The 22,963-nt window shown below is 47.4% G+C and overlaps 1 protein-coding gene across 1 annotated transcript in view; it reads left to right on the plus strand.

Moving 5' to 3' along the window:
- The first annotated feature begins 6,068 nt into the window (after positions 1-6,068).
- PEDS1 (plasmanylethanolamine desaturase 1) overlaps positions 6,069-22,963 on the plus strand; it is an 80,678-nt gene continuing 63,783 nt past the window's right edge. Inside the window, exon 1 of the mRNA XM_077460511.1 lies at positions 6,069-6,256. Within this exon, the coding sequence (XP_077316637.1) occupies positions 6,106-6,256 (151 nt within the window). The 5' untranslated portion in view covers positions 6,069-6,105. The remainder of the gene's footprint in view (positions 6,257-22,963) is intronic.

A 22,963-nucleotide genomic window follows, 5' to 3' on the forward strand; every position in this document is an offset into this window, starting at 1 on the left:
TGGCAACATTTTGAAAAAAAAAAAAACCCTTTTCCTTCGTTTCTGTTTATAAAATTTAGCATATAAGTAACTTTTCTTCTTCACTGATGTGCGTTGATGAGGGTGCAGTTATGGGCACTGATGAGGCGGCACTAATAGGCAGTACTGAGTGGCACTGTTGGGGCTGCACTAATCGTCAGTGCCCTGATCATTGGTGTGCGCTGCCTATTGAATTAAGGTGTCCACCCCAGAGTGCAAACACACATGCGTGTATATCAGCGGAGCCGTGCATGGTGTCAGTAGAGCAGACATTGGTGTCAATAGTTTTTATTTTTATTATTTGTTGAATAATCTTTTTACAATTATATTATTTTATTTATTTTTTTTACAATATTATTTATTTATTGTTTTATAAAATTTCTTTAGGAGCCTTGTTGAGGGGGGTCCCACTGGTTTCTGTCAGTCCTGTGCTGATGGCACTGCAGGACATCTTCTGATGTGGAAGGTAAGTAAGCATGATGTGTCTTTCATCTGTTGCATTGAGTTTCCTTGGCCGACCACTGTGCCTACGGTCCTCAACGTTTCCTGACCACTGTGTCTACGCTCCTCAACGTTTCCTGACCACTGCGTCTACGCTCCTCAGCGTTACCCGACCACTGCATCTATGGTCCTCAACGGCACCCGACCTCTTCGTCTACGGTCCTCGGCGTTACCCGACCACTGCGTCTACGGTCCTCCACGTTTCCTGACCACTGCGTCTACGCTCCTCAACGTTACCTGACCACTGCATCTACGCTCCTCAGCGTTACCCCGACCGCTGCATCTATGGTCCTCAACGGCACCCGACCTCTGCGTCTACGGTCCTCGGCGTTACCCGACCACTGCGTCTATGGTCCTCAAAGTTTCCTGACCTCTGCGTCTACGCTCCTCAACGTTACCTGACCACTGCATCTACGCTCCTCAGCGTCACCCGACCACTGCATCTATGGTCCTCAACAGCACCCGACCTATGCTTCTACGGTCCTCGGCGTTACCCGACCACTGCGTCTACGGTCCTCAACGTTTCCTGACCACTGCATCTACGCTCCTCAACGTTACCTGACCACTGCATCTATGCTCCTCAGCGTTACCCGACTACTGCATCTATGGTCCTCAACGGCATTCGACCTATGCATCTATGGTCCTTGGTGTTACCCGACCACTGCGTCTACGGTCCTCAACGTTTCCTGACCACTGCGTCTACGCTCCTCAACGTTACCTGACCACTGCATCTATGCTCCTCAGCATTACCCGACCACTGCATCTAAGGTCCTCAATGGCACCCGACCTCTGCGTCTACGGTCCTCAGCGTTACCCGACCACTGTGTCTACGGTCCTCAACGTTACCTGACCACTGCATCTACGATCCTCAGTATTACCCGACTGTGTGCAAGTGTACCTAGAAAATTTGATGTTGGTTTGCAGCCAAAGAGTGGTCACACCAAATATTGTTTTGATGAACATTTTTTCTTCCGTTTGCTCATTTTTTTTATTTTTTTTTAACAATTGAATTATATATTTTTGAAAGCATTCTAACAGCATTTCTTCATACCTGGCTAAAACTTCTGCACAATACCGTATATACAGTATAGGTTGAGTAATAATATGTGCACAAGGTATATATTGTATATGCCATATGTCTGAATTAATCGTATCAGAGGGTGTGTAGTTTTGGGTACAGCATGGGAGGGTGTGTACTGTGCATAAAGTATGGTTGAAGTAATAATATCAGATGTTGTGTAGTTTTGGGTACAGTATGGGTGGGATAATAGTATGGGAGCGTGTGTACTGTGCATACATTATGGGTAAGGTAAAAGTATTTATGGGAGGGCATGTAGTGAATGTACATTTTAAGGGAGAGTAATATGTATAGGAAGGTATGTAGTGAATATACAGTGGGGGGGCGGGGGGGGGGGGGGAATAGCATTTTTGGCAATGGTACGTAGTGTATGTACAGTATGGATAAAGTAATAGTATTGTGTGAGAAGATCTGTACTGTTTGTGTGGAGTAATCTGATCAATAGGAGGGTATGTGGTACATGTAAAATATAGGTAAAGTGATCATATGTATGGAGAAAATATGTACTGCATGTACAGTGTGGGGTGGGGGGTAATAGTATGCATGGGGAGGTTTTTAGAGTAATAGTATGAGAGGGTAAGTAGTGTACGTACAGTACGGGTGGGGTAATACTATGCATGAGAGGGTATGTAGTGAATGTACAATATGAGTAGCATAATAGTATGTATGGGGAGGTAAGTATACATACAATATGTGTGGAGAAATTGTACATAGAGAAAAGTATATAGTGTATGTACAGTATGGTTGGAGTAATAGAATGAAGGGGGGGATATGTTGTGTATAGGTGGAGTAATATGGGAGGGTGTGTAGCATACATACAGTATGGGTGGGGTAATGGTATTGTATAGGAAGATATGTAGTTAATGTACAATACTTGGAGGGCATAAAATCATTTTGGGAAGGTATATACAATATAGGGGGAGTAGTAGTATATATGGGAGGATATGACTAGTGTATGTACAGTAGGGGTGGTGTAATAGTATGTATGGGAAGGTAAGTAGTGTATGTACAGTAGGGGTGGTGTAATAGTATGTATGGGAAGGTAAGTAGTGTATGTACAGTAGGGGTGGTGTAATAGTATGTATGGGAAGGTAAGTAGTGTATGTACAGTAGGGGTGGTGTAATAGTATGTATGGGAAGGTAAGTAGTGTATGTACAGTAGGGGTGGTGTAATAGTATGTATGGGAAGGTAAGTAGTGTATGTACAGTAGGGGTGGTGTAATAGTATGTATGGGAAGGTAAGTAGTGTATGTACAGTAGGGGTGGTGTAATAGTATGTATGGGAAGGTAAGCCGTGTATGTACAGTAGGGGTGGTGTAATAGTATGTATGGGAAGGTAAGTAGTGTATTTACAGTTGGGTGGTGTTAAAGTATGTATGGGAAGATAAGTAGTGTATGTACAGTAGAGGTGGTGTAATAGTATGTATGGGAAGGTAAGTAGTGTATGTACAGTAGAGGTGGTGTAATAGTATGTATGGGAAGGTAAGTAGTGTATGTACAGTAGGGGTGGTGTCTTGTATGCCTTGCACTTATCTTATCTTTCCTTATCGCCTCCTACTCCGCTCCTGTGCACAGCCCATGAAATCCTATGACCGGGAACTAGTGAGAAGTCTTCCTCACTGAATGATAGTTTGTATGGGAAGGTAAGTAGTGTCTGTAGGGTACAGGTGGAGTAATAGTATGTATGGGAAGGTAAGTAGTGTCTGTAGGGTACAGGTGCATTAATAGTATGTATGGGAAGGTAAGTAGTGTTGGTAGGGTAAAGGTGGAGTAATAGTATGTATGGGAAGATAAGTAGTGTCTGTAGGGTACAGGTGGAGTAATATAGTATGTATGGGAAGGTAAGTAGTGTTGGTAGGGTAAAGGTGGAGTAATAGTATGTATAGGAAGGTAAGTAGTGTCTGTAGGGTACATTTGCGCATCAAAGTCACTATCATCACTCTGCGGCACTGGTGCATTTCTTTAACCACTTGCCTACCAAGCATTTTTACCCTCTTCCTGCCGAGGCCAATTTTCACTTTGAATGGCAATTGCGCGGTCATGCAACACTGTACCCAAAATAAATTTTTAGCATTTGCTTCACACAAATAGAGCTTTCTTTTGGAGGTATTTAATCACCGCTGGAGTTTTTATTTTTTGCTAATAAATACAAAAAAAGACTGAAAAGTTTGAAAAAAGAAACAAATTTTTCATAGTTTTTTGTAAAATTTTGCAAAAAAAATAAAATGGTTCTCCTTCACTGGTGTACACTGATGAGGCGGCACTGATAGGCTGCACTGATGGGCACTGATAGGCTGTACTGATGGGCACTGGTGGGGCGAAACTGATAGGCTGTACTGATGGGCACTGATAGGCTGTACTATAGGGCGGCACTAATGGGGTAGCACTGGGCACTGATGGGGTGGCACTGATGGGCACTGAGAGGCTGCACTGATGGGCACTGATGGGCACTGATAGGCTGTACTGATGGGCACAGGTGGGGCGGCACTGATAGGCTGTACTATAGGGCGGCACTGATAGGGTGGCACTGATGGGCACTGATAGGCTGTGCTGATGTTCGCTAATGTGGCTGCACTGATAGGCGACACTGATAGATGGCACTGGTGGGCACTGAGCTGATTATCAGTGTTGATGTCCCTTTAACAAAAGCCAGTTATTGGCTCTCTTCTCCTCTCCTCATGCTGTCATTGTGAAAAAAGAAAAGCCCATAACCATCTTGTGTTTACATCTGTGATCAGCTGTCATTGGACACAGCTGATCACATGGTAAAGGGCTGCTGTGATTGGCCTTTTACCCTGATTTGTGATCAGCTGAGCCTGAAGGACTCAGGATCACAGGGCGCACTGCCTGATCATGGGAGGACATCCATGTACACCTTCCTAGCAAAGTAAGCCTATGCTGTGGCCATCTTTCGACATGGGCGGAAAGCAGTTAAAGGGTAACTTTACTTTTATGCCAAAATAATAGCAAACAATAAAAAAAGAATAACATACACCATTGCTACACAAGTTATATTGTAACACCATTGCTACACAAGTTATATTGTAACTGAATGTTATTAAAAATGACCTTTCCTTTTCGATCTTTTTGTCATTTTTTTTATAAAAAAAACAAGCACTATGGCCTCCTGGAGATGCTCGGATGGTATACAGAACGCCCCCCAGAAATATAATTTCCTGCTTATGTGATTGGCTCACTGATTGTGCAAGAGGTCTGCAGTAAGTCAGATTTTTGGCATCCCCTGCAACAAAAATGCCATTTTTAGGTGAGATACTCCCAAAGGGAAATCATGTCTTAAAGCGGAGGTCCACCCTAAAGTGGACCTTCCACTCATCGGAACCCTCCCCCCCTCTGGCGCCACAATTGGTACCTTTCAGGGGGGAGGGGGGTGCAGGTACCTGTACAGTACAGGTATCTGCACCCACTTCCGGGATAGCTCTCTGCGGAAAGGGGCGTACATTACGCCCCTTTCCGAAGGTCCCCCGCTGCCTGCTGGGAAACACACAGATCCCAGAGGCAGCGGGGTCCATTCTTATTGCGCAGCGCGACTCGCGCATGCGCAGTAGGGAACCGGGAAATGAAGCCGAAAGGCTCCACTTCCTGATTCCCATACCCAAGATGGCGGCGGCAGCACCCGAGAGACGATCGAGAGATCGGCTTCGGGTGCCGACATCGCGGGCGCGCTGGGCGGGTAAGTGTCACTATTTTAAAAGTCAGCAGCTGCAGTATTTGTAGCTGCTGGCTTTTAAAAAAAAATAAAAAAATGCGGACTCCCGCTTTAAGAGAAGCAGACCCTGCCACTGTCCTCATTAGAGCCCTGCAGGTGCAGCAGCTGATTGATAATGATGAAGTCACTCCCATTAGAGAAACAAACTGCTATTTCTTCAGAATAAAAAAAGGTAGAAATCTGCTACTAAGTTTGTTATAATCCCTGCAATGTACAGAGATCACTCAGATGTGGGGGGGGGGGGGGGTGTCTCAATAAAAGTGTAGTTTCCCTTTAATGCATTGGTGAGTGGGTGGGGGGGGGGTGATGTGCAGCAGAACATGTCATATACAGTAATAGCATTGCTCAGCAGCCTGATCTATCCTGGCCTCTATAGAAGGTGCAGGCCCCTCCCCCCAAGCCGTGCATCCCCGATCATTCATGCCTGTGGGCGGAGCTCCCGATCAGCGGAGGAAAAGAAATGTATCAATCGCCCTGGCCGCGCGCCTTCTAGGTGACAGCAGGGCGTGGCATAGGTGGGTGTGACCGTGCAGGGCGTGTGACATTTAGAAGGAGGCGTGGCCTCCCCTCCGTCCTCGGGCAGACGCCCACTGAGCTTCCTCACCTTGTCTCCTCCATTGGCCGCGTATCACATGCCTGCCTTGCGTGGGAGAGCGGTGATTGGGCAGCCTGTCAGCCTCTCCCATCTCCATTGGCCGAGGCTTCCCGCCCCCCTCCTGACCCTCCCCCAATCGGGACGCGAGCAGCGGACGGCGCCTTCTCTGATTGGCTGGCCGGGAAGATGGCGAGAACGGCGCACGGAGGAGCCGACAGTGAGCCCCGGCTCTGCCCGATGGCCGAGAGTGACCTGGCCGAGCCCTGCAGGGAGGGCAGCCCGAGGTGGGGCCCCCAGCACGCCGGGGCCCGGGAGCTGGCCGAACTCTACTCCCCAGGTGAGAGGATAAAACCCCAGGGGGCCCACCAACAGGAGCCCAGGGGGGGGGGACAGTGTGTGAGAGAGGAGTGTATGAGGGGGGACAGTGTGTGTGAGAGAGAGAGAGGAGTGTATGAGGAGAAGAGGGGGGGACAGTGTGAGAGAGAGAGGAGTGTATGAGGGGGGGACAGTGTGTGTGAGAGAGAGAGAGGAGTGTATGAGGAGAAGAGGGGGGGACAGTGTGAGAGAGAGAGAGAGGAGTGTATGAGGAGAAGAGGGGGGGACAGTGTGAGAGAGAGAGAGGAGTGTATGAGGGGGGGACAGTGTGTGTGAGAGAGAGAGGAGTGTATGAGGGGGGGACAGTGTGTGTGAGAGAGAGAGAGAGAGGAGTGTATGAGGGGGGGACAGTGTGTGTGAGAGAGAGAGAGAGAGGAGTGTATGAGGAGAAGAGGGGGGGACAGTGTGAGAGAGAGAGAGAGAGAGGAGTGTATGAGGAGAAGAGGGGGGGACAGTGTGAGAGAGAGAGAGAGAGGAGTGTATGAGGAGAAGAGGGGGGGACAGTGTGAGAGAGAGAGAGGAGTGTATGAGGAGAAGAGGGGGGGACAGTGTGTGTGAGAGAGAGGAGTGTATGAGGAGGAGAGGGGGGGACAGTGTGTGTGTGAGAGAGAGGAGTGTATGAGGAGGAGAGGGGGGGACAGTGTGTGTGTGAGAGAGAGGAGTGTATGAGGAGGAGAGGGGGGGACAGTGTGTGTGTGAGAGAGAGGAGTGTATGAGGAGGAGAGGGGGGGACAGTGTGTGTGTGCGAGAGAGGAGTGTATGAGGAGGAGAGGGGGGGACAGTGTGTGTGTGAGAGAGAGGAGTGTATGAGGAGGAGAGGGGGGGACAGTGTGTGTGTGAGAGAGAGGAGTGTATGAGGAGGAGAGGGGGGGACAGTGTGTGTGTGAGAGAGAGGAGTGTATGAGGAGGAGAGGGGGGGACAGTGTGTGTGTGAGAGAGAGGAGTGTATGAGGAGGAGAGGGGGGGGACAGTGTGTGTGTGAGAGAGAGGAGTGTTTGAGGAGAAGAAGGGGGACAGTGTGTGTGTGTGTGTGTGTGTGTGTGTGTGTGTGTGTGTGTGTGAGAGAGAGGAGTGTATGAGGAGAAGAGGGGGGACAGTGTGAGAGAGAGAGGAGTGTATGAGGAGAAGAGGGGGGGACAGTGTGTGAGAGAGAGAGAGAGAGAGAGAGGAGTGTATGAGGAGAAGAGGGGGGAACAGTGTGTGAGAGAGAGGAGTGTATGAGGAGGAGAGGGGGGGCAGTGTGTGTGAGAGAGAGGAGTGTATGAGGAGGAGTGGGGGGACAGTGTGTGTGAGAGAGAGAAGGAGTGTATGAGGAGGAGAGGGGGGGACAGTGTGTGTGAAAGAGAGAGAGGAGTGTATGAGGAGGAGAGGGGGGGGCAGTGTGTGTGAGAGAGAGAGTGTATGAGGAGGAGAGGGGGGACAGTGTGTGTGAGAGAGAGGAGTGTATGAGGAGGAGAGGGGGGGCAGTGTGTGTGTGTGTGTGTGTGAGAGAGGAGTGTATGAGGAGGAGAGGGGGGACAGTGTGTGTGTGTGAGAGAGAGAGGAGTGTATAAGGAGGAGGGGGGGACAGTGTGTGAGAGAGAGGAGTGTATGAGGAGGAGGAGGGGGGACAGTGTGTGGAGAGGAGTGTATGAGGAGGAGGAGGGGGGGCAGTGTGTGAGAGAGGAGTGTATGAGGAGGAGGAGGAGGGGACAGTGTGTGAGAGAGGAGTGTATGAGGAGGAGGAGGAGGGGGGACGTGTGTGAGAGAGGAGTGTATGAGGAGGAGGAGGGGGACAGTGTGTGAGAGAGAGTGTCTGAGGAGGAGGAGGAGGGGAGGACAGTGTGTGAGAGAGGAGTGTATGAGGAGGAGGAGGGGGGACAGTGTGTGAGAGAGGAGTGTATGAGGAGGAGGAGGGGGGACAGTGTGTGAGAGAGGAGTGTATGAGGAGGAGGAGGGGGGACAGTGTGTGAGAGAGGAGTGTATGAGGAGGAGGAGGGGGGACAGTGTGTGAGAGAGGAGTGTATGAGGAGGAGGAGGGGGGACAGTGTGTGAGAGAGGAGTGTATGAGGAGGAGGAGGAGGGGACAGTGTGAGAGAGGAGTGTATGAGGAGGAGGAGGGAGGACAGTGTGTGAGAGAGGAGTGTATGAGGAGGAGGAGGGGGGACAGTGTGTGAGAGAGGAGTGTATGAGGAGGAGGAGGGGGGACAGTGTGTGAGAGAGGAGTGTATGAGGAGGAGGAGGGGGACAGGTGTGAGAGAGGAGTGTATGAGGAGGAGGAGGGGGGACAGTGTGTGAGAGAGGAGTGTATGAGGAGGAGGAGGGGGGACAGTGTGTGAGAGAGGAGTGTATGAGGAGGAGGAGGGGGGACAGTGTGTGAGAGAGGAGTGTATGAGGAGAGGAGGCAGTGTGTGAGAGAGGAGTGTATGAGGAGGAGGAGGGGGGACAGTGTGTGAGAGAGGGTGATGAGGAGGAGGAGGGGGGACAGTGTGTGAGAGAGAGAGTGTAATGAGGAGGAGGAGGGGGGACAGTGTGTGAGAGAGGAGTGTAATGAGGAGGAGGAGGGGGGACAGTGTGTGAGAGAGGAGTGTAGGAGGAGGAGGAGGGGGGACAGTGTGTGAGAGAGGAGTGTAGGAGGAGGGAGGAGGGGGGACAGTGCTGTGAGAGAGGAGTGTAGGAGGGGAGGGAGGGGGGGCAGTGTGGTGAGAGGAGTGTAGGAGGAGGAGGAGGGGGGGACAGTGTAGTGTGAGAGGAGGAGTGAGGAGGAGGAGGGGGGACAGTGTGTGAGAGAGGAGTGTAGGAGGAGGAGGAGGAGGGACAGTGTGTGAGAGGAGTGTAGGAGGAGGAGGAGGAGGGGGACGTGTGTGTGCGTGAGAGAGGGGTGTATGAGAAGGAGGGGGGCGTGTGTGTGTGAGAGTCCTTTGGAGTGTATGAGGAGGAGGGAGGGGGGGGGGGCAGTGTGTGTGTGTGGTGAGAGAGGAGTGTATGGGAGACAGTGTTGTTTGTGTGTGTGTGAGAGGAGTGTATGAGGAGAGGAGGGGGGGCAGTGTGTGTGAGAGAGAGGAGTGTATGAGGAGGAGAGGGGGACAGTGTGGTGTGTGAGAGGAGTCTATGAGGAGGAGGCGAGGGGGACATTGTGTGTGTGAGGAGGGAGGAGGGGGACTGTGTGTGTTGTGTGTGTAGAGGAGTATATGAGGAGGAGGGGGACAGTGTGTGTGAGAGAGGAGTGTATGGGGAGGAGGAGGGGGGGCAGTGTGTGAAGAGAGTGTACGAGGAGGAGGGGACAGTGTGTGAAAGAGGAGTGTATGAGAAGGGGGGACAGTGTGAGAGGAGTGTAGGAGGAGGGGGAGGAGGGGGGACAGTGTGAGAGGAGTGTAGGAGGAGGGGGAGGAGGGGGGACAGAGTGAGGAGTGTAGGAGGAGGGGGGACAGTGTGAGAGGAGTGTAGGAGGAGGGGGACAGTGTGAGAGGAGTGTAGGAGGAGGGGGGACAGTGTGAGAGGAGTGTAGGAGGAGGAGGAGGAGGAGGGGGGACAGTGTGAGAGGAGTGTATGAGAAGGGGGGACAGTGTGAGAGGAGTGTATGAGGAGGGGAGGAGGGGGGACAGTGTGAGAGGAGTGTAGGAGGAGGGGGGGACAGTGTGAGAGGAGTGTAGGAGGAGGGGGGGACAGTGTGAGAGGAGTGTAGGAGGAGGGGGGACAGTGTGAGAGGAGTGTAGGAGGAGGGGGGACAGTGTGAGAGGAGTGTAGGAGGAGGGGGGGACAGTGTGTATGAGGAGGGGGGGGACACTGGGAGGAATGACTGACTCGCATTGTCCCAGTTATAGATGTTCCCATCTGATGTACCATATTAGGCTCGGCATAGAGATATGTGTTGCTATGAGAAGCATTTATAGTTTCCATGGTAACCTATCAGTTGTCATTATATTGATCGTTTCCCATGCTGAGTGTATCCTCCATGTGATTGCTCCTTTATATCCGTGTTATCGGCTGTCTGCACCAATCACAGCCAACATTCTCTTATCTGTGATTGTTCTATTGGTGGAGTCGTATATCATTATCTGTAGTAGATGAGAATATGTCTCTCCCGTATGATGATTGTGATGGGTGGGGGAGCCCGTGTGTCGGGACGGAGCGTTCCTCGGGGATTGCGATGTGTGTGGGGTGTGGGTCGTGTTGGGAATGTTCTGTGATGTCCGCTGTACAGAATGTAGACAGACAGGTTAGTTCTTTGACTGCAAACATCACCCGCTATAAGGAATCCGATGAGCCGCATTCCAGAGAGAGGAGAAGATCTGTCCTGGCATTTCCTTCCCCCGTCTTCATCTTTCCACTACTGGGAAGTCATTTCTATTCCTTTCCCAATTGCTTTTTATATCATTAGAACAAAATATTTCCACCGGTGTCCCCATCAGGGAAATATCCCCTCTCTTCCTGTCTGCCTGAGTCCCCGATCCCAGAGGAGCTTGCACTCTAATTCCCTCTCCACAGCTATACAGGGACTTGCTCTGGGGCCAGTTAAGAGAAAATTCTAAGTATTTGATCTATGAGATTGTGAAATGTGAATATATCAGTATTCTCCTCTTCTTATTCTGGTGATACCTGGACAGGTCTGATGTAAACACTGCCTGGATTATATTTGTATTGTACATAATTGACCCTTTATTTTTATGTTTTCTTAATTCAATATATTACTTGTTACATAGGAGGTGAGGTTGAAAAATGACAAAAGTCCTTCAAGTCCAACCTACGTGTGTGATTATATGTCAGTATTGCATTGTATATCCCTGTATGTTGTGGTGGTTCAGGTGCTTATCTAATAGTTTCTTGAAACAATCAAAGCCCCCCCCCCCCGCTGAGACCACCGCCTGTGGAAGGGAATTCCACATCCTTTCCGCTCTTACAGTAAAGAACCCTCTACATAGTTTAAGGCTAAACCTTTTTTTTCTAATTTTAATGAGTGGCCACAAGTCTTTTTAAACTCCTTTTCACAAAAAAGTTTTCTCCCTGTTGTGGGGTCAACAGTACGGTATTTGTATATTGAAATCATATCCCCTCTCAAGCGTGTCTTCTCCAGAGAGAATAAGTTCAGTGCTCGCAACCTTTCCTCATAACTAATATCCTCCAGACCCTTTATTAGCTTTGTTGCCCTTCTTTGTACTCGCTCCATTTCCAGTACATCCTTCCTGAGGACTGGTGCCCAGAACTGGACAGCATACTCCAGGTGCAGCCGGACCAGAGTCTTGTAGAGCGGGAGAATTATTGTTTTATCTCTGGAGTTGATCCCCTTTTTAATGCCAATATGCTGTCTGCTTTAACAACAGCTTGCCATCGCTGAGCCTATCATCTACTAGGACCCCCGGGTCCTTTTCCATCCTAGATTCCCCCAGAGTTCCCCCCCGCCCCCCCCCCCAGTCTATAGATTGCATTCATATTTTTGCCACCTAAATGCATTATTTTACAACTTTTGTACATTAAACCTCATTTGCCATGTAGTTGGCCACCCCATTAATTTGTCCTGATCTTTTTGCAAGGTTTCCACATCATGCGGAGAAGTTATTGCCCTGCTTAGCTTAGTATTGTCTGCAAATACAGAGATCATTTTACCCCATCCTCCAGGTCATTTATGAACAAATTAAATAGAATTGGTCCCAGCACAGAACCCTGAGGGACCCCACTACCCACCCCTGACCATTCCGAGTACTCCCCATTTATCACCACCCTCTGAACTCACCCTTGTAGCCAGTTTTCAATCCATGTACTCGCCCTATGGTCCATGCCAACGGACCTTACTTTGTACAGTAAACGTTTATAGGAAATTGTGTCAAATGCTTTTGCAAAATCCAGATACACCAGTGCATCTACGGGCCTTCCCTTTATCTAGATGGCAACTCTCCTCCTCATAGAAGGTTTAGGCCTCATGCACACAGACGTTTTTACAGCCACTTTTTTGAGCTTTTTTTGCAGCTTAAAAACGGCTGTCCATGTTAGTCTATGGCTTCATGCCCACCTAGGCGTTTTTGAGCTGCAAATGGCATAGGCGTTTTTAAGCTGTAAAAAAAACCCAGGACCAGTGTGTTCCGTGGCGTGGAGCTAGAGCTGTAAAAACGCGAATCGCGCAAAAACGTGCATAAACGCGCAAAAACGCGCAACATATTTTCTTTGTTTTCTGAGTGCTATAGCCAAGAGATGTGTTTTTTAAAAAACGCTACTTAACGCTAACGCTAGAAAACGCGCAAAAACGCCAATGCAAAACGCGGTAAAAATCAAGTTTTTAACAACGATTTTTCCAGGCATCGGAGCTAGCTTTGCAGCCAGTTTTTTAAAACGTCCGTGTGCATGAGCACTAATAGATCGGTTTGGCAAGAACGATTCTTCATGAATCCATGCTGATTACTGCTAATTATACCATTTTCATTACTAAAATCTTGTATATAGTCCCTTATCATCCCCTCCATGAGCTTGCATACTATTGATGTTAGGCTAACTGGTCTGTAATTCCCAGGGATGTATTTTGGGCCCTTTTTAAATATTGGTGCTACATTGAGCTGATACCATTCCAGTCAGTAGACTGTCAGTAAAAATTAGGAACAATGGTCTGGCAATTACTTGACTGAGTTCCCTAAGGACCCTCGGGTGCAAGCCATCTGGTCCCAGTGATTTATTAATGTTAAGTTTCCCAAGTGTAATTTTATTTCTGTCATCTGCTAACCATGGAGGTGCTTCCTGTGATGTGTCATGAGGATAAACACTGCAGTTTTGGTTACTGAAGCCCCCCAATTCCCTTGTGAGGAGAATAATAAATTAAATACCTTCACCACCTTTCCATCCTTTTGTAACCAGATATCCTTACTCGTTCTTTATGGGACCAATATGGTCTGTCCTCCTTCTTTTTTTTTTTTTTTTTTATATTTTCATAATTAAAGAATTTCTTGTTTCCCACGTTCATTTTTATTTATTTTTTGGTTACATTTGTGTGCAGCTTATCTCCTGCAGCCTTTTTGCAGCCACTTTTTGTCTACATGCACCACAAGCAATGGCTGGATGGCATTTCTTAGTGTCTGTTCACACCATGCAGCTGTGACGGAACGCTTGATAATTTTTTTTTTTTTTTTTTTTTTTTGCACATTGCTTGTAGGTCAGCGCATTCGTTTTAATGGGATGCCCTGCACCCATTTTCAAAATTGGACCACACAAAACCGCATGGTGGCGTTTTGTGCAGGTGCAAAAATGCGTGAATTAGATGTGTGGGGGATGACATTAACTAATGGCACCGTGGCGTGTCTGGTAAAGGGCAGCGCATTTCTGTGTGCGTGTCGGGAAAGTGTGAGCCCAGCCTTGGGGTGAGTTTACTGATGGTGGCGACTGTGTACCATGCCTGCAGAATGTGTGATGAAAAGCCTTCATGTGATGGGGTGACAACATAGGGAGCAGTGTGGGGACGGGGGAGAGCGTTCTCATTATGACAGGAAGTGCTTGTACACTGACCCTCATGGCAGGATAACCAGGGATTATTTTAACCACTTCAATACCGGGCAATTTTGCCCCCTTCCTGCCCAAGCCAATTTTCAGCTTTCAGCGGCATCACAATTTTAATGACAATTGTGCGGTCGTGCAAGTTTGTTGAACTTTCTTTTGGTGGTATTTGCTTAAAAAAATAAGACTAGGGAAAAAAAAAGTTTGTTTCCGTCCTTCACTAATATGGGGGGGGGGGGGGCGCCACTGATAGGTGGCACCGATGGGGGGCCCAACTGATAGGTGGCACCGATGGGGGGGGGGGGTGCCACTGATGGGCATCACCGATGGCTACTGCTGGGGCTGCACTGATAATCGGTGCCCTGATTATCTGTACAGATCTCCCCTGTGAGGAGATGGCGCTTATCGGCTCGCTTCTCCTCATATGCTGTCAGTGTGAGGCAAGGGGAGCCGATGACTGGCATTTCCTCTTTTACATGTGATCAGCTGTGATTGTACACATCTGAGCACAAGGGTAAAGAGCCGCGATATCGGCTTTTACCGAGATCGGGGTTAGGCCAATGTCCCAGGGACACAGCGTGGCCAAGGTGGGACTCGGGCGACATCATAAGACTTGGTCCCAGAACAAGAGTGCATCCCGCCCACCGTCATTGGTCTATACTGCGGGTGGGAGGTTGTTAAAGGCTAAACTCGCTATTTTTTGCAAATAAAATTTAAAAATGTCTTATTCATTCTCGGAGACTTAGCAGCACACTTTAGACCAGAGCTTGACAAATCCCAGGTGCCAATTACGTCCCGGCACTTGGGCAGGCGCCCAAATGCTTCCATCTGACAAGTGCCCAGGCGCCAGGACGCAATTTCTACTTGCCATGGCGACCTGGGACCTGTGATTTGTGGAGCTCTGGTCTAATGTGTGCTGCTTTTTTTTTTACTAAATATGTTTTGTTCCAAACTGATCCCTCTGTACAGAGCCCTGTTTGTCAACACAGAGCTCTGGGCTGTGATTGGATACAAGCCATCAGCAGATCTCAGCCATGAATGATTACAATCTGTTGACAAAATCCCACTGTCCCCACCCACCCAACAAGGTTTGATCTAGGTCGGGGTCAAAGGTCAGGGTCATTATAGTTTAGGTAGGATATAAAAGGGGAATATAGATATGTATGCATGTATGTGTAATTTTTTATTTATTTTTTCAAAATTGGTGTTAGTGTGTTTTAGGCAGGATAAAAAAAAGCAATAAGTGCACTACTTGAGGTACAAACAATATACACATGTGGCATCGCTGTATGCAATATGTCAGTGGCAGTAAAAAGTTTTAATGAAAGATACACATTTTATAAATGCATCTCAGGTTAACTACTTCCAATTCAGGCATTCTTCTCTTCCTACATGCAAAAACCATCTTTCATTTTATTTTTGCTAGAAAATTACTCGGACCCCCCAAACAAAATTTTGGGAAAAAAAAAAAAAAAAAAAATATATATATATATAATATATATATATATATATATATATATATATATATATATATATATATATATATATATATATATATTATGACGCTGTGTTCCTGGGACACGGCCACATCCCGATCTTGGTAAAGAGCTGATGAAGCGGCTCTTTACCCATGTGATCAGCTGTGTCCAATCGTATGTAAACATGGAAATGCTGGTTATCGGCTTTCTTCTCCTCACACTGACAGCGTGTGAGGAGAGGGGAGCCGATCAGCAGCATCTCCTCACATGGGAGACCTGCACTGATTATCAGTGATGCCTGTCAGTGCTGCATATTAGTGCCCCCTCATCAGTGCCCAGTAGTGTTGCCAATCAGTGACTATTGGTGCCCATCAGTGCTGCATACTCCTCCTTATTGCCATCTCATCAATGCCCTTCAATACCATCTCATCAGCCATCAGTGAAGGAGAAAAATTACTTATTAGGTGTTTTTGGTAGAATATTTTATTTTTTTCATTTTTTATTTATTTATTTTTATTTTTTTGTTTAGCAAAAAAAAATAAAAAAAAACAGTGGCGATTAAATACCACCAAAAGAAAGCTCTGTCGATAACGATACAAATGTTGTTTGGGTACAGTGCTGCACGACCGTGCAATTGTCATTGAAAGTGCGACAGCGCTGAAAGCTGGCCTGGGGAGTAAGGGGGTAAAAGTGCCCTGTATTGAAGCAGTTAAAATTGTACACACACACTTGTGGAATGGTGCCACACCTTGGTACTTAAACCTCTCCACATGCGACGATTTAATTTTTTATTTTTTTTTGTACAGGTTACCTGTTTAGAGTTGAGAGGAGGAGGAATTATTGTCCTTGTTCTAAAGTGTGCGGCGATGCCTCAGGTGTGGTGCGTTCACTTCTGCGTGTGAGCACTAGGGGAAAGGGAAAAGATATACCTGTGCTCAAATCCCAGTAGCTTGTACAAGTATTTAAACTATCACTAAGGTGCTAAAGGGGTGTGACCACATATTAACGAGGGGACAGTGGTGCTGTAATTTGTATTTATTTTTATTATTACACTGTCCTATTTTTCTTTTTTAATTTTAATTTTTTTTGTTTATCACTTTTATTCCTCTTACAAGAAATATAAACATCCCCTTGTAAGAGGAATAAGACATGACAGATCCCCCTTTATGGAATGATCTGGGGTCAAGAAGACCCCAGTTATCTCCTCTACCCTGGAAAGCATGTAATAAAAAAAAAAAAAAAAAGAATAAAACGTCGATTTCTGATTTCCAGGGGAAAAAATAGCAGTGTTTACATCCGCCAGAGCTGGAAGTCTTGACGTCTCTTCTGGCCTCCTAGGGTCATAGAGATGGCCTTGGAAAATCCGCTCAATGACCAGCTCTATGATAATCCTCCGCTGGATTGGATCTGCGGCTTCCCGATTGCATGGGGGAGTCCGACGTCCGCTCCCGCTGCCTGTAAAAGCAATCCATCGGCTATGTAGTGTAGCCACTAGGATGACCTTTTACGTTCGAGGGAATTGCTGGCTGAAAACAAACATATCTGATGCCTGTAGCTGCACCCATTATCCCAATATCTCCACTTCAACCCAAGTACATCCTATGACCTCCTACAGGCGGGAAGTGGTATGTCAGCCCAAAAACTTCTTACTGGTTTTGGATAGAGTTGGGGTAGGGATTAGCACTCCTGTTGTTCAGGACGATCTGATTCCCTGATGGCGTGTATGGGGCTTAAATGTCTCTATCGGATTTTCTGCTGATTTTTTTTTTTTTTTCCTTCAGATTTACCAAAACCATGTAGTAGAAGGGCCTGCTTGATTGCATACACATTGAAACTTCTGAGGTTTGACCTCCTATTATATGGTTTTGGTAAATCTGAAGGAAAAAATCGCCCCATACCCCCCCCCCCCCCACACGCCCACAGTGGTTAACCCCCCCCGTACAAATGAGCTGTTGGGATGAACCACGTTGTGCTGCAGGGGTGAGCAGGTATTGCGCAACCCCCCAGCCGGGTTTGGAAAACCTGCAGTAGCCGGGGAGCAGGTTTACTAATCTTTAGCATGTAGGGTAAAGTTATCAGCAAATGTTTGTGTGTGATGAGTAAATCAATAGATGTCTGTGTGTTGTGTAATTAGCAGGTACTCTGCCTGTAGTCATGGTGTCCTTAAATGACAGAAGAAATGACTGTCACCTCTGATAATGAGTGTGTGCTGAACACGTGACGATTGTGTGATGCACACACGGTTTGCGTGTTTACTCGTATCATCAGGCCGTGGTGTCATTTTAGAACTGAAAACGTCCTCGCCATTAACCCGACTTCTTCTTTCTCAGTTCAGATAAATCGCCTTCTGTGTCACCGCTGACAGAATTACAGGGTTCTCTATCCTGCTGCTGCGTTTGTGTGCTTGCGGTGCTTTTCAGCTAGTCCCACAGTCCATAGGGATGAATGATCCCCCCCCCCCCCCCCCATGTAAAACCCACCATGGGTGCCTTTTTAGGCTGGTTTCACACGGGCTGTCAGATCAGGTCTGCCTGTCAGTTTTTCAGGCGGACCTTATCGGACCATCCATGGCTCTCTATGGAGCAGTGGATGTCAACCGTCGGCATTCAATCTGATCCTGCCACCAAAAACATTGGATCCGATGACAGGTGGGTCCGTTTCCATCTAACAGCCCCATAGGCTTCAATATTGAGTTGGCCCACCCTTTGCAGGTATAACAGCTTCAACTCTTCTGGGAAGGCCGTCCACAAGGTTTAGGAGTGTGTCTATGGGAATGTTTGACCTTTCTCCCAGAAGAGCATTTATGAGGTCGGACACTGATGTTGGATGGGAAGGCCTGATTCCCAGTCTCTGCTCTAATTCATCCTAAAGGAGTTCTCTCTTGTTGTGGTCAGTACTCTGTGCAGGCCAGTCAAGTTCCTCCACCCCAAACTCGCTCAATCATGTCTTTATGGACCTTGCATTGTACACCGGTGCTCAGTCATGTTGGAACAGGAAGGGGACATCCCCAAACTGTTCCCACAAAGTTGGAAGCATGAAACTGTCCAAAATGTCTTTATATGCTGATGCCATAAGAGTGTCAGTGTCTTTCACTGGAACTAAGGAGCCGAGCCCAACACCTGAAAATCAACCCCACACCATAATCCCCCCTCCACCAAATGATTTGGACTAGCAAAGAATTCCCAGAAGCGTTGAAGTTGTTTATAGCTGCAAAGGATGAGCCAACTACGCGCCCCCTACCCAGAAGTGTTGGATCGCGTATTTATACGTGATTTGGCGCACCAGTGCCACCCTGTAGCACTAAAACTGTTATAGGGCAGACCTTAAGTGGTTAAGGCCCCTTTCAGATGAAGGGGGCTGATTTTGGTCCCTCTGTTTTTCAGGTGGACCTGATCGGACCCTCCATTATCCTCTATGGGTAGTCAGATGTAAACTGATTTGTGTCCATTTACACCCGGCTACCTCCAATCTGTTTCCAGTAAAAACAAACGAATCTGTTTCCTTCGGTCTAGCCGGATCACATCGGGGGGCAGTTGGTGTACATGGAAAGCCGGTCTGGTTACATCTGATAGCCCACTCTGCTCTATGGACAGTGTCTGTCTCTGCTCTTCGGAAGTGGAGTAGACATGGACCTGTCCTCCGCCTGCTCTGCTCTGTTCAGCAGGGGATCAGCGGACAAATCCCCAGCTGAGCAAAACCAGATCCGGACCATGTGAGAGGGGCCTAAAGGTCAAAAGAAGCCCTTGTCCTCGTGGAATTTCTTTATTGAAATATGTTGTATTATACAAACCAAGACAGAGGTATTGCGTGATACAATTTAGTCTGATAGCATGAACATCATTAGCACTACAAAGACATCTTAACAAATGGGAGCATAGAAAAATACAGCGAATTCTAAGTCTGAAAAAACTGAGAGGACGCAGTGGTAGACATCTCCAAAGTTCCAACATATACAGAAGATCTCAAACTTATTAAAGCAACCTTGTTGAATATAAAGTGAGAAATATCAGGGTCAGGAGTGATCCCCCAGTGGCCAGTATTACCCAATAGGGGAGCAAGGACTAAAAGACAGGTTTAGGTACATAAGAATTGCAAAGAAACTGTGTTGTTTTCATGTGACCTGATGAAGCTAATTTTGGTAAAACGCGTCGAAACATTAAGACATTCTTACCACAATGGAATCGGGGGGGGGGGGGGGTGGGTTGGGAACGCAGGTAGGCAACCCAGCTACAGTGAAACTACAAATCCCATCATGCCTGTGATTTGTCAGGGTCTTGCAATGTCTCACGGGACTTGTAGTTTCAAAACAACCAGAGAGCCAAGGTTGCCTACCCCCTGATGTAGATAGTCAGTCTGATGAGCACTAATATATTTGGTTTTTATTACATGAAATTTCTTGTTTTTTTTTTTTTTTAAAATTGCAAATGCAAAGTTTCCAAACTAAATGGGAAAATACATAAAGGGGGAGCAACGGGAAGAGAGAGGTTAGGGGGGACGCAGAAATAACAAGGTTAACAAGCGCAGAAGGCAGAGACAAGGGCACAGGCCCCTTGTTCTTTTTTTAAGCTTCAGACTAAACTAAATATTGGTAGAAAGGTTTAAAGTCGTTGTAAACCCTTACAAACCACTTTGACCTACAGGTAAGCCTAGATTAAGGCTTACCTGTAGGTCCAAGAAATATCTCCTAAACCTATAGGGTTTAGGAGATATTTTCCAAAAGATAGGCACAGCTGTCTACGGCGCATGCGCACTGAGCGCGCCGCTGTCAACGGCGATATGCCGCGAGTGGCCGCTCCCGTGCGCATGCGCGGGAGTGACGTCATTGCGGCTTCATCGAATGATGGCAGCGGAGAAGCGAGACCCACCGAGAAGATGGATGCTCCGGACTACAGGGGACAGCGGTGACTTCGCTGGCTCCTGTGTCAGGTAAGTGACACATAATGGACTACTATGCGATGCATAGTAGTCCGTTATGCTTTACCTTTGCAGGGAATCAAAGAGGAAGTATCAGGGTTTACTTCCTCTTTAAGGATGGGATTTTGTAGGTGCAAAATTGTTGATACGCATGCTAATTTTACAATAACAAGTTTTTTATTTACACAAATTGTTAAAAAAAAAAAAAAAAAAAAAGTACATTGGTTTGACAGTGACATGTGTGGCAGATAAAAAACGGATTCCTGTACATATCTCCTACATGTTTCGCCATCCTGGTTTCATCAGGAGGTACATGTAAAGGATATTGCTAAACAAAAGAAAACATGCAAAAGTAAAAAAAAAATTTAATAAAAAAAAAAGATAAATTGAAATCTACAATAATAATTCTATTGGGCATTCTGTACAGTCAAACCCACCAGGTGAGCACAAGTCCCATGGAGTCTTGACACGCACAGGTGTGAACGGACACAACTGAAAACCGTGGATATCAGACGTTGAGCATCTTGGAGCTTCCAAACTTTCCAGTGTGAAGGAGGCCTTGGGCACCTCATCTCGCATCACCTTACAGTCTTCCTCGCTATCCAGCCGGTACGAAGGTTCCTAATAAAGATCGATATCTGCCCAGGTCACTTTTCATCCTCCATAATGGTATATTTTCCTACTCCTCCTTTTTACTGTTCTTCCCGGTGGGGATGTAGTAGAGTACTGAGCACGCTAATAGCTATGCATAATTTAATGAAGCAGACATGTATACTTCATGCTGGCATACAAGAGGTTAAGCTGTGCGCGCTCGGACATTAACAAGCAGTTTGCTCATAAATGAATCATTCAGATCCTGTTTTTGTTGGAAAACCTCTGTGCAAGTGGGCGCCAATCTGGGAAGGAAGAGCTTGCCGCGTGTGCTAAGTGCGGCGGCTTTGATGGCCAGGAGATGCGACAGTATCCGTCATCAATAACATCTGCCCGTGCTAATGATGCTTGTGGAATTTGGTTGTCATGAGCTGCCCAGCTTCTCCTTTTTTTTATTTTTTGTTTTGTTTGGGGTTTGTTTGTTTTTGTGGCTTTTGACGTTTTTATAAATGTTCTTTTTGTTCTCTTCCTAATTGAAATGATGGAAGTACAGTCATTTTAGTAGACACATGACCATTGCGTATTTAATAAACTTGTTGGACATCCCGTCCTGCAACTCTGGCCATTAATGTGATGTTGACTTAGACATCCCATCCTGCAACCATGGCTATTAATATGGCATTGTGCACCCCCCACCCCAGGCCGTTAATATGGCATTTTGTGGCTATATGTGGAAGCCCCTTTGTGGCTATATGGGAAGACTCGGCACAAGATTGCACAAGATTCTGAAGTATCTGTTGAAAAATTTGTGAGGTCGGGTACTGATGTTGGATGAGAAGATCTGGACCACAGATGGTGTTGCAGTCCATCCCAAAGGTGTTCAGTAGGTTAGAGATCAGGGCTCTGTGCAGGACACTCAAGTTCCTCCACCTCCAACTGGTCAGACTATGTCTTTATGGAGATGGCTTTGTATATAGTAGACCTGGCTCAGAGTTGGTGTTACAGAAAAGGAGAGACTGTGGGACTTTTAAGGGAGGCCCGCCATGTCAGGATAGAGAAAAAATCAACACATGAATGAAATTACCATACATGATTTATTGTTGCAAACTGAAAATTCATAACAAATTTTTGAGAAAGACGTTGTATCAAATAGGTAGTCACATGACTTACACTAAAATATGCTCCCCGTAGCATGCAATACAATTGATGAATAGATATATTTTATCCTTTCCATGTATCATTACCGTATATACTCGAGTATAAGCCGAGATTTTCAGCCTCTTTTTTGAGGCTGAAAGTGCCCCCCTCGGCTTATACTCGAGTCATCGCTGTCTGCCCGCTCGATCAGCGTGTCGAGCAGACAGACAGCGGCCATTCTATAGTTCAAAAGCCGCGCCTCCGGCTCCGCCTTCGCCTGTGATAGGCGGAACACTGAATTTCCCAGCAGCCTGTGTTCCGCCTATCACGGACATCGTATCATCCTCGTACTACGGACGAGGATGATACGATGTACGTGATAGGCGGAACACAGGCTGCTGGGAAATTCAGTGTTCCGCCTATCACAGGCGAAGGCGGCGGCGCAGCTTTTGAATTTTACAATGGCCGCCGAGGCGCCGACGAACGAAGAGGGCACGGGACGGAGGCAAGGCAAGGCACGGCACGGCACGGGACGGGACGGAACGGAGGCAAGGCACGGCGGCGAGGCAAGGAGGCTCGGCACGGGACGGAGGCTCGGGACAAAGGCTCGGGACACAGGTAGGCTGGACACACACACACACACACACACACACACACACACACACACACACACACACACACACACACACACACACACACACACACACACACGGATGGAGACACACACACACACACACACACACACGGATGGAGACACACACACACAGGGATGGATGGACGGACACACAGGGATGGACGGACACACACACAGGGATGGACAGGCATGTCTTACCCTCGGCTTATACACGAGTCAATAAGTTTGCCAGTTTTTTTGGGGGTAAATTGGGGGCTTCGGCTTATATTCGGGTCGGCCTATACTCTAGTATATACGGTATATGTAATGAAGCCAGATATCTCCTTGACATCTAGTGGCACTCAACGCGTTTCTTGGCATTTCAGCAATTCATCAGGAGTGTAATATACTAGAAAGAGAAATGAATGCTGGTTGTTAGAGATGCTCTCTAAGGAAGGGAGAGTAAAAGGATGTGTTCCAACAA

Source organism: Lithobates pipiens, unplaced genomic scaffold (genome assembly GCF_037356315.1).
Source record: "Lithobates pipiens isolate NorthernLeopardFrog02 unplaced genomic scaffold, aLitPip1_a1.2 Scaffold_28, whole genome shotgun sequence".
In the NCBI taxonomy this organism is placed as follows: Eukaryota; Metazoa; Chordata; class Amphibia; order Anura; family Ranidae; genus Lithobates; species Lithobates pipiens.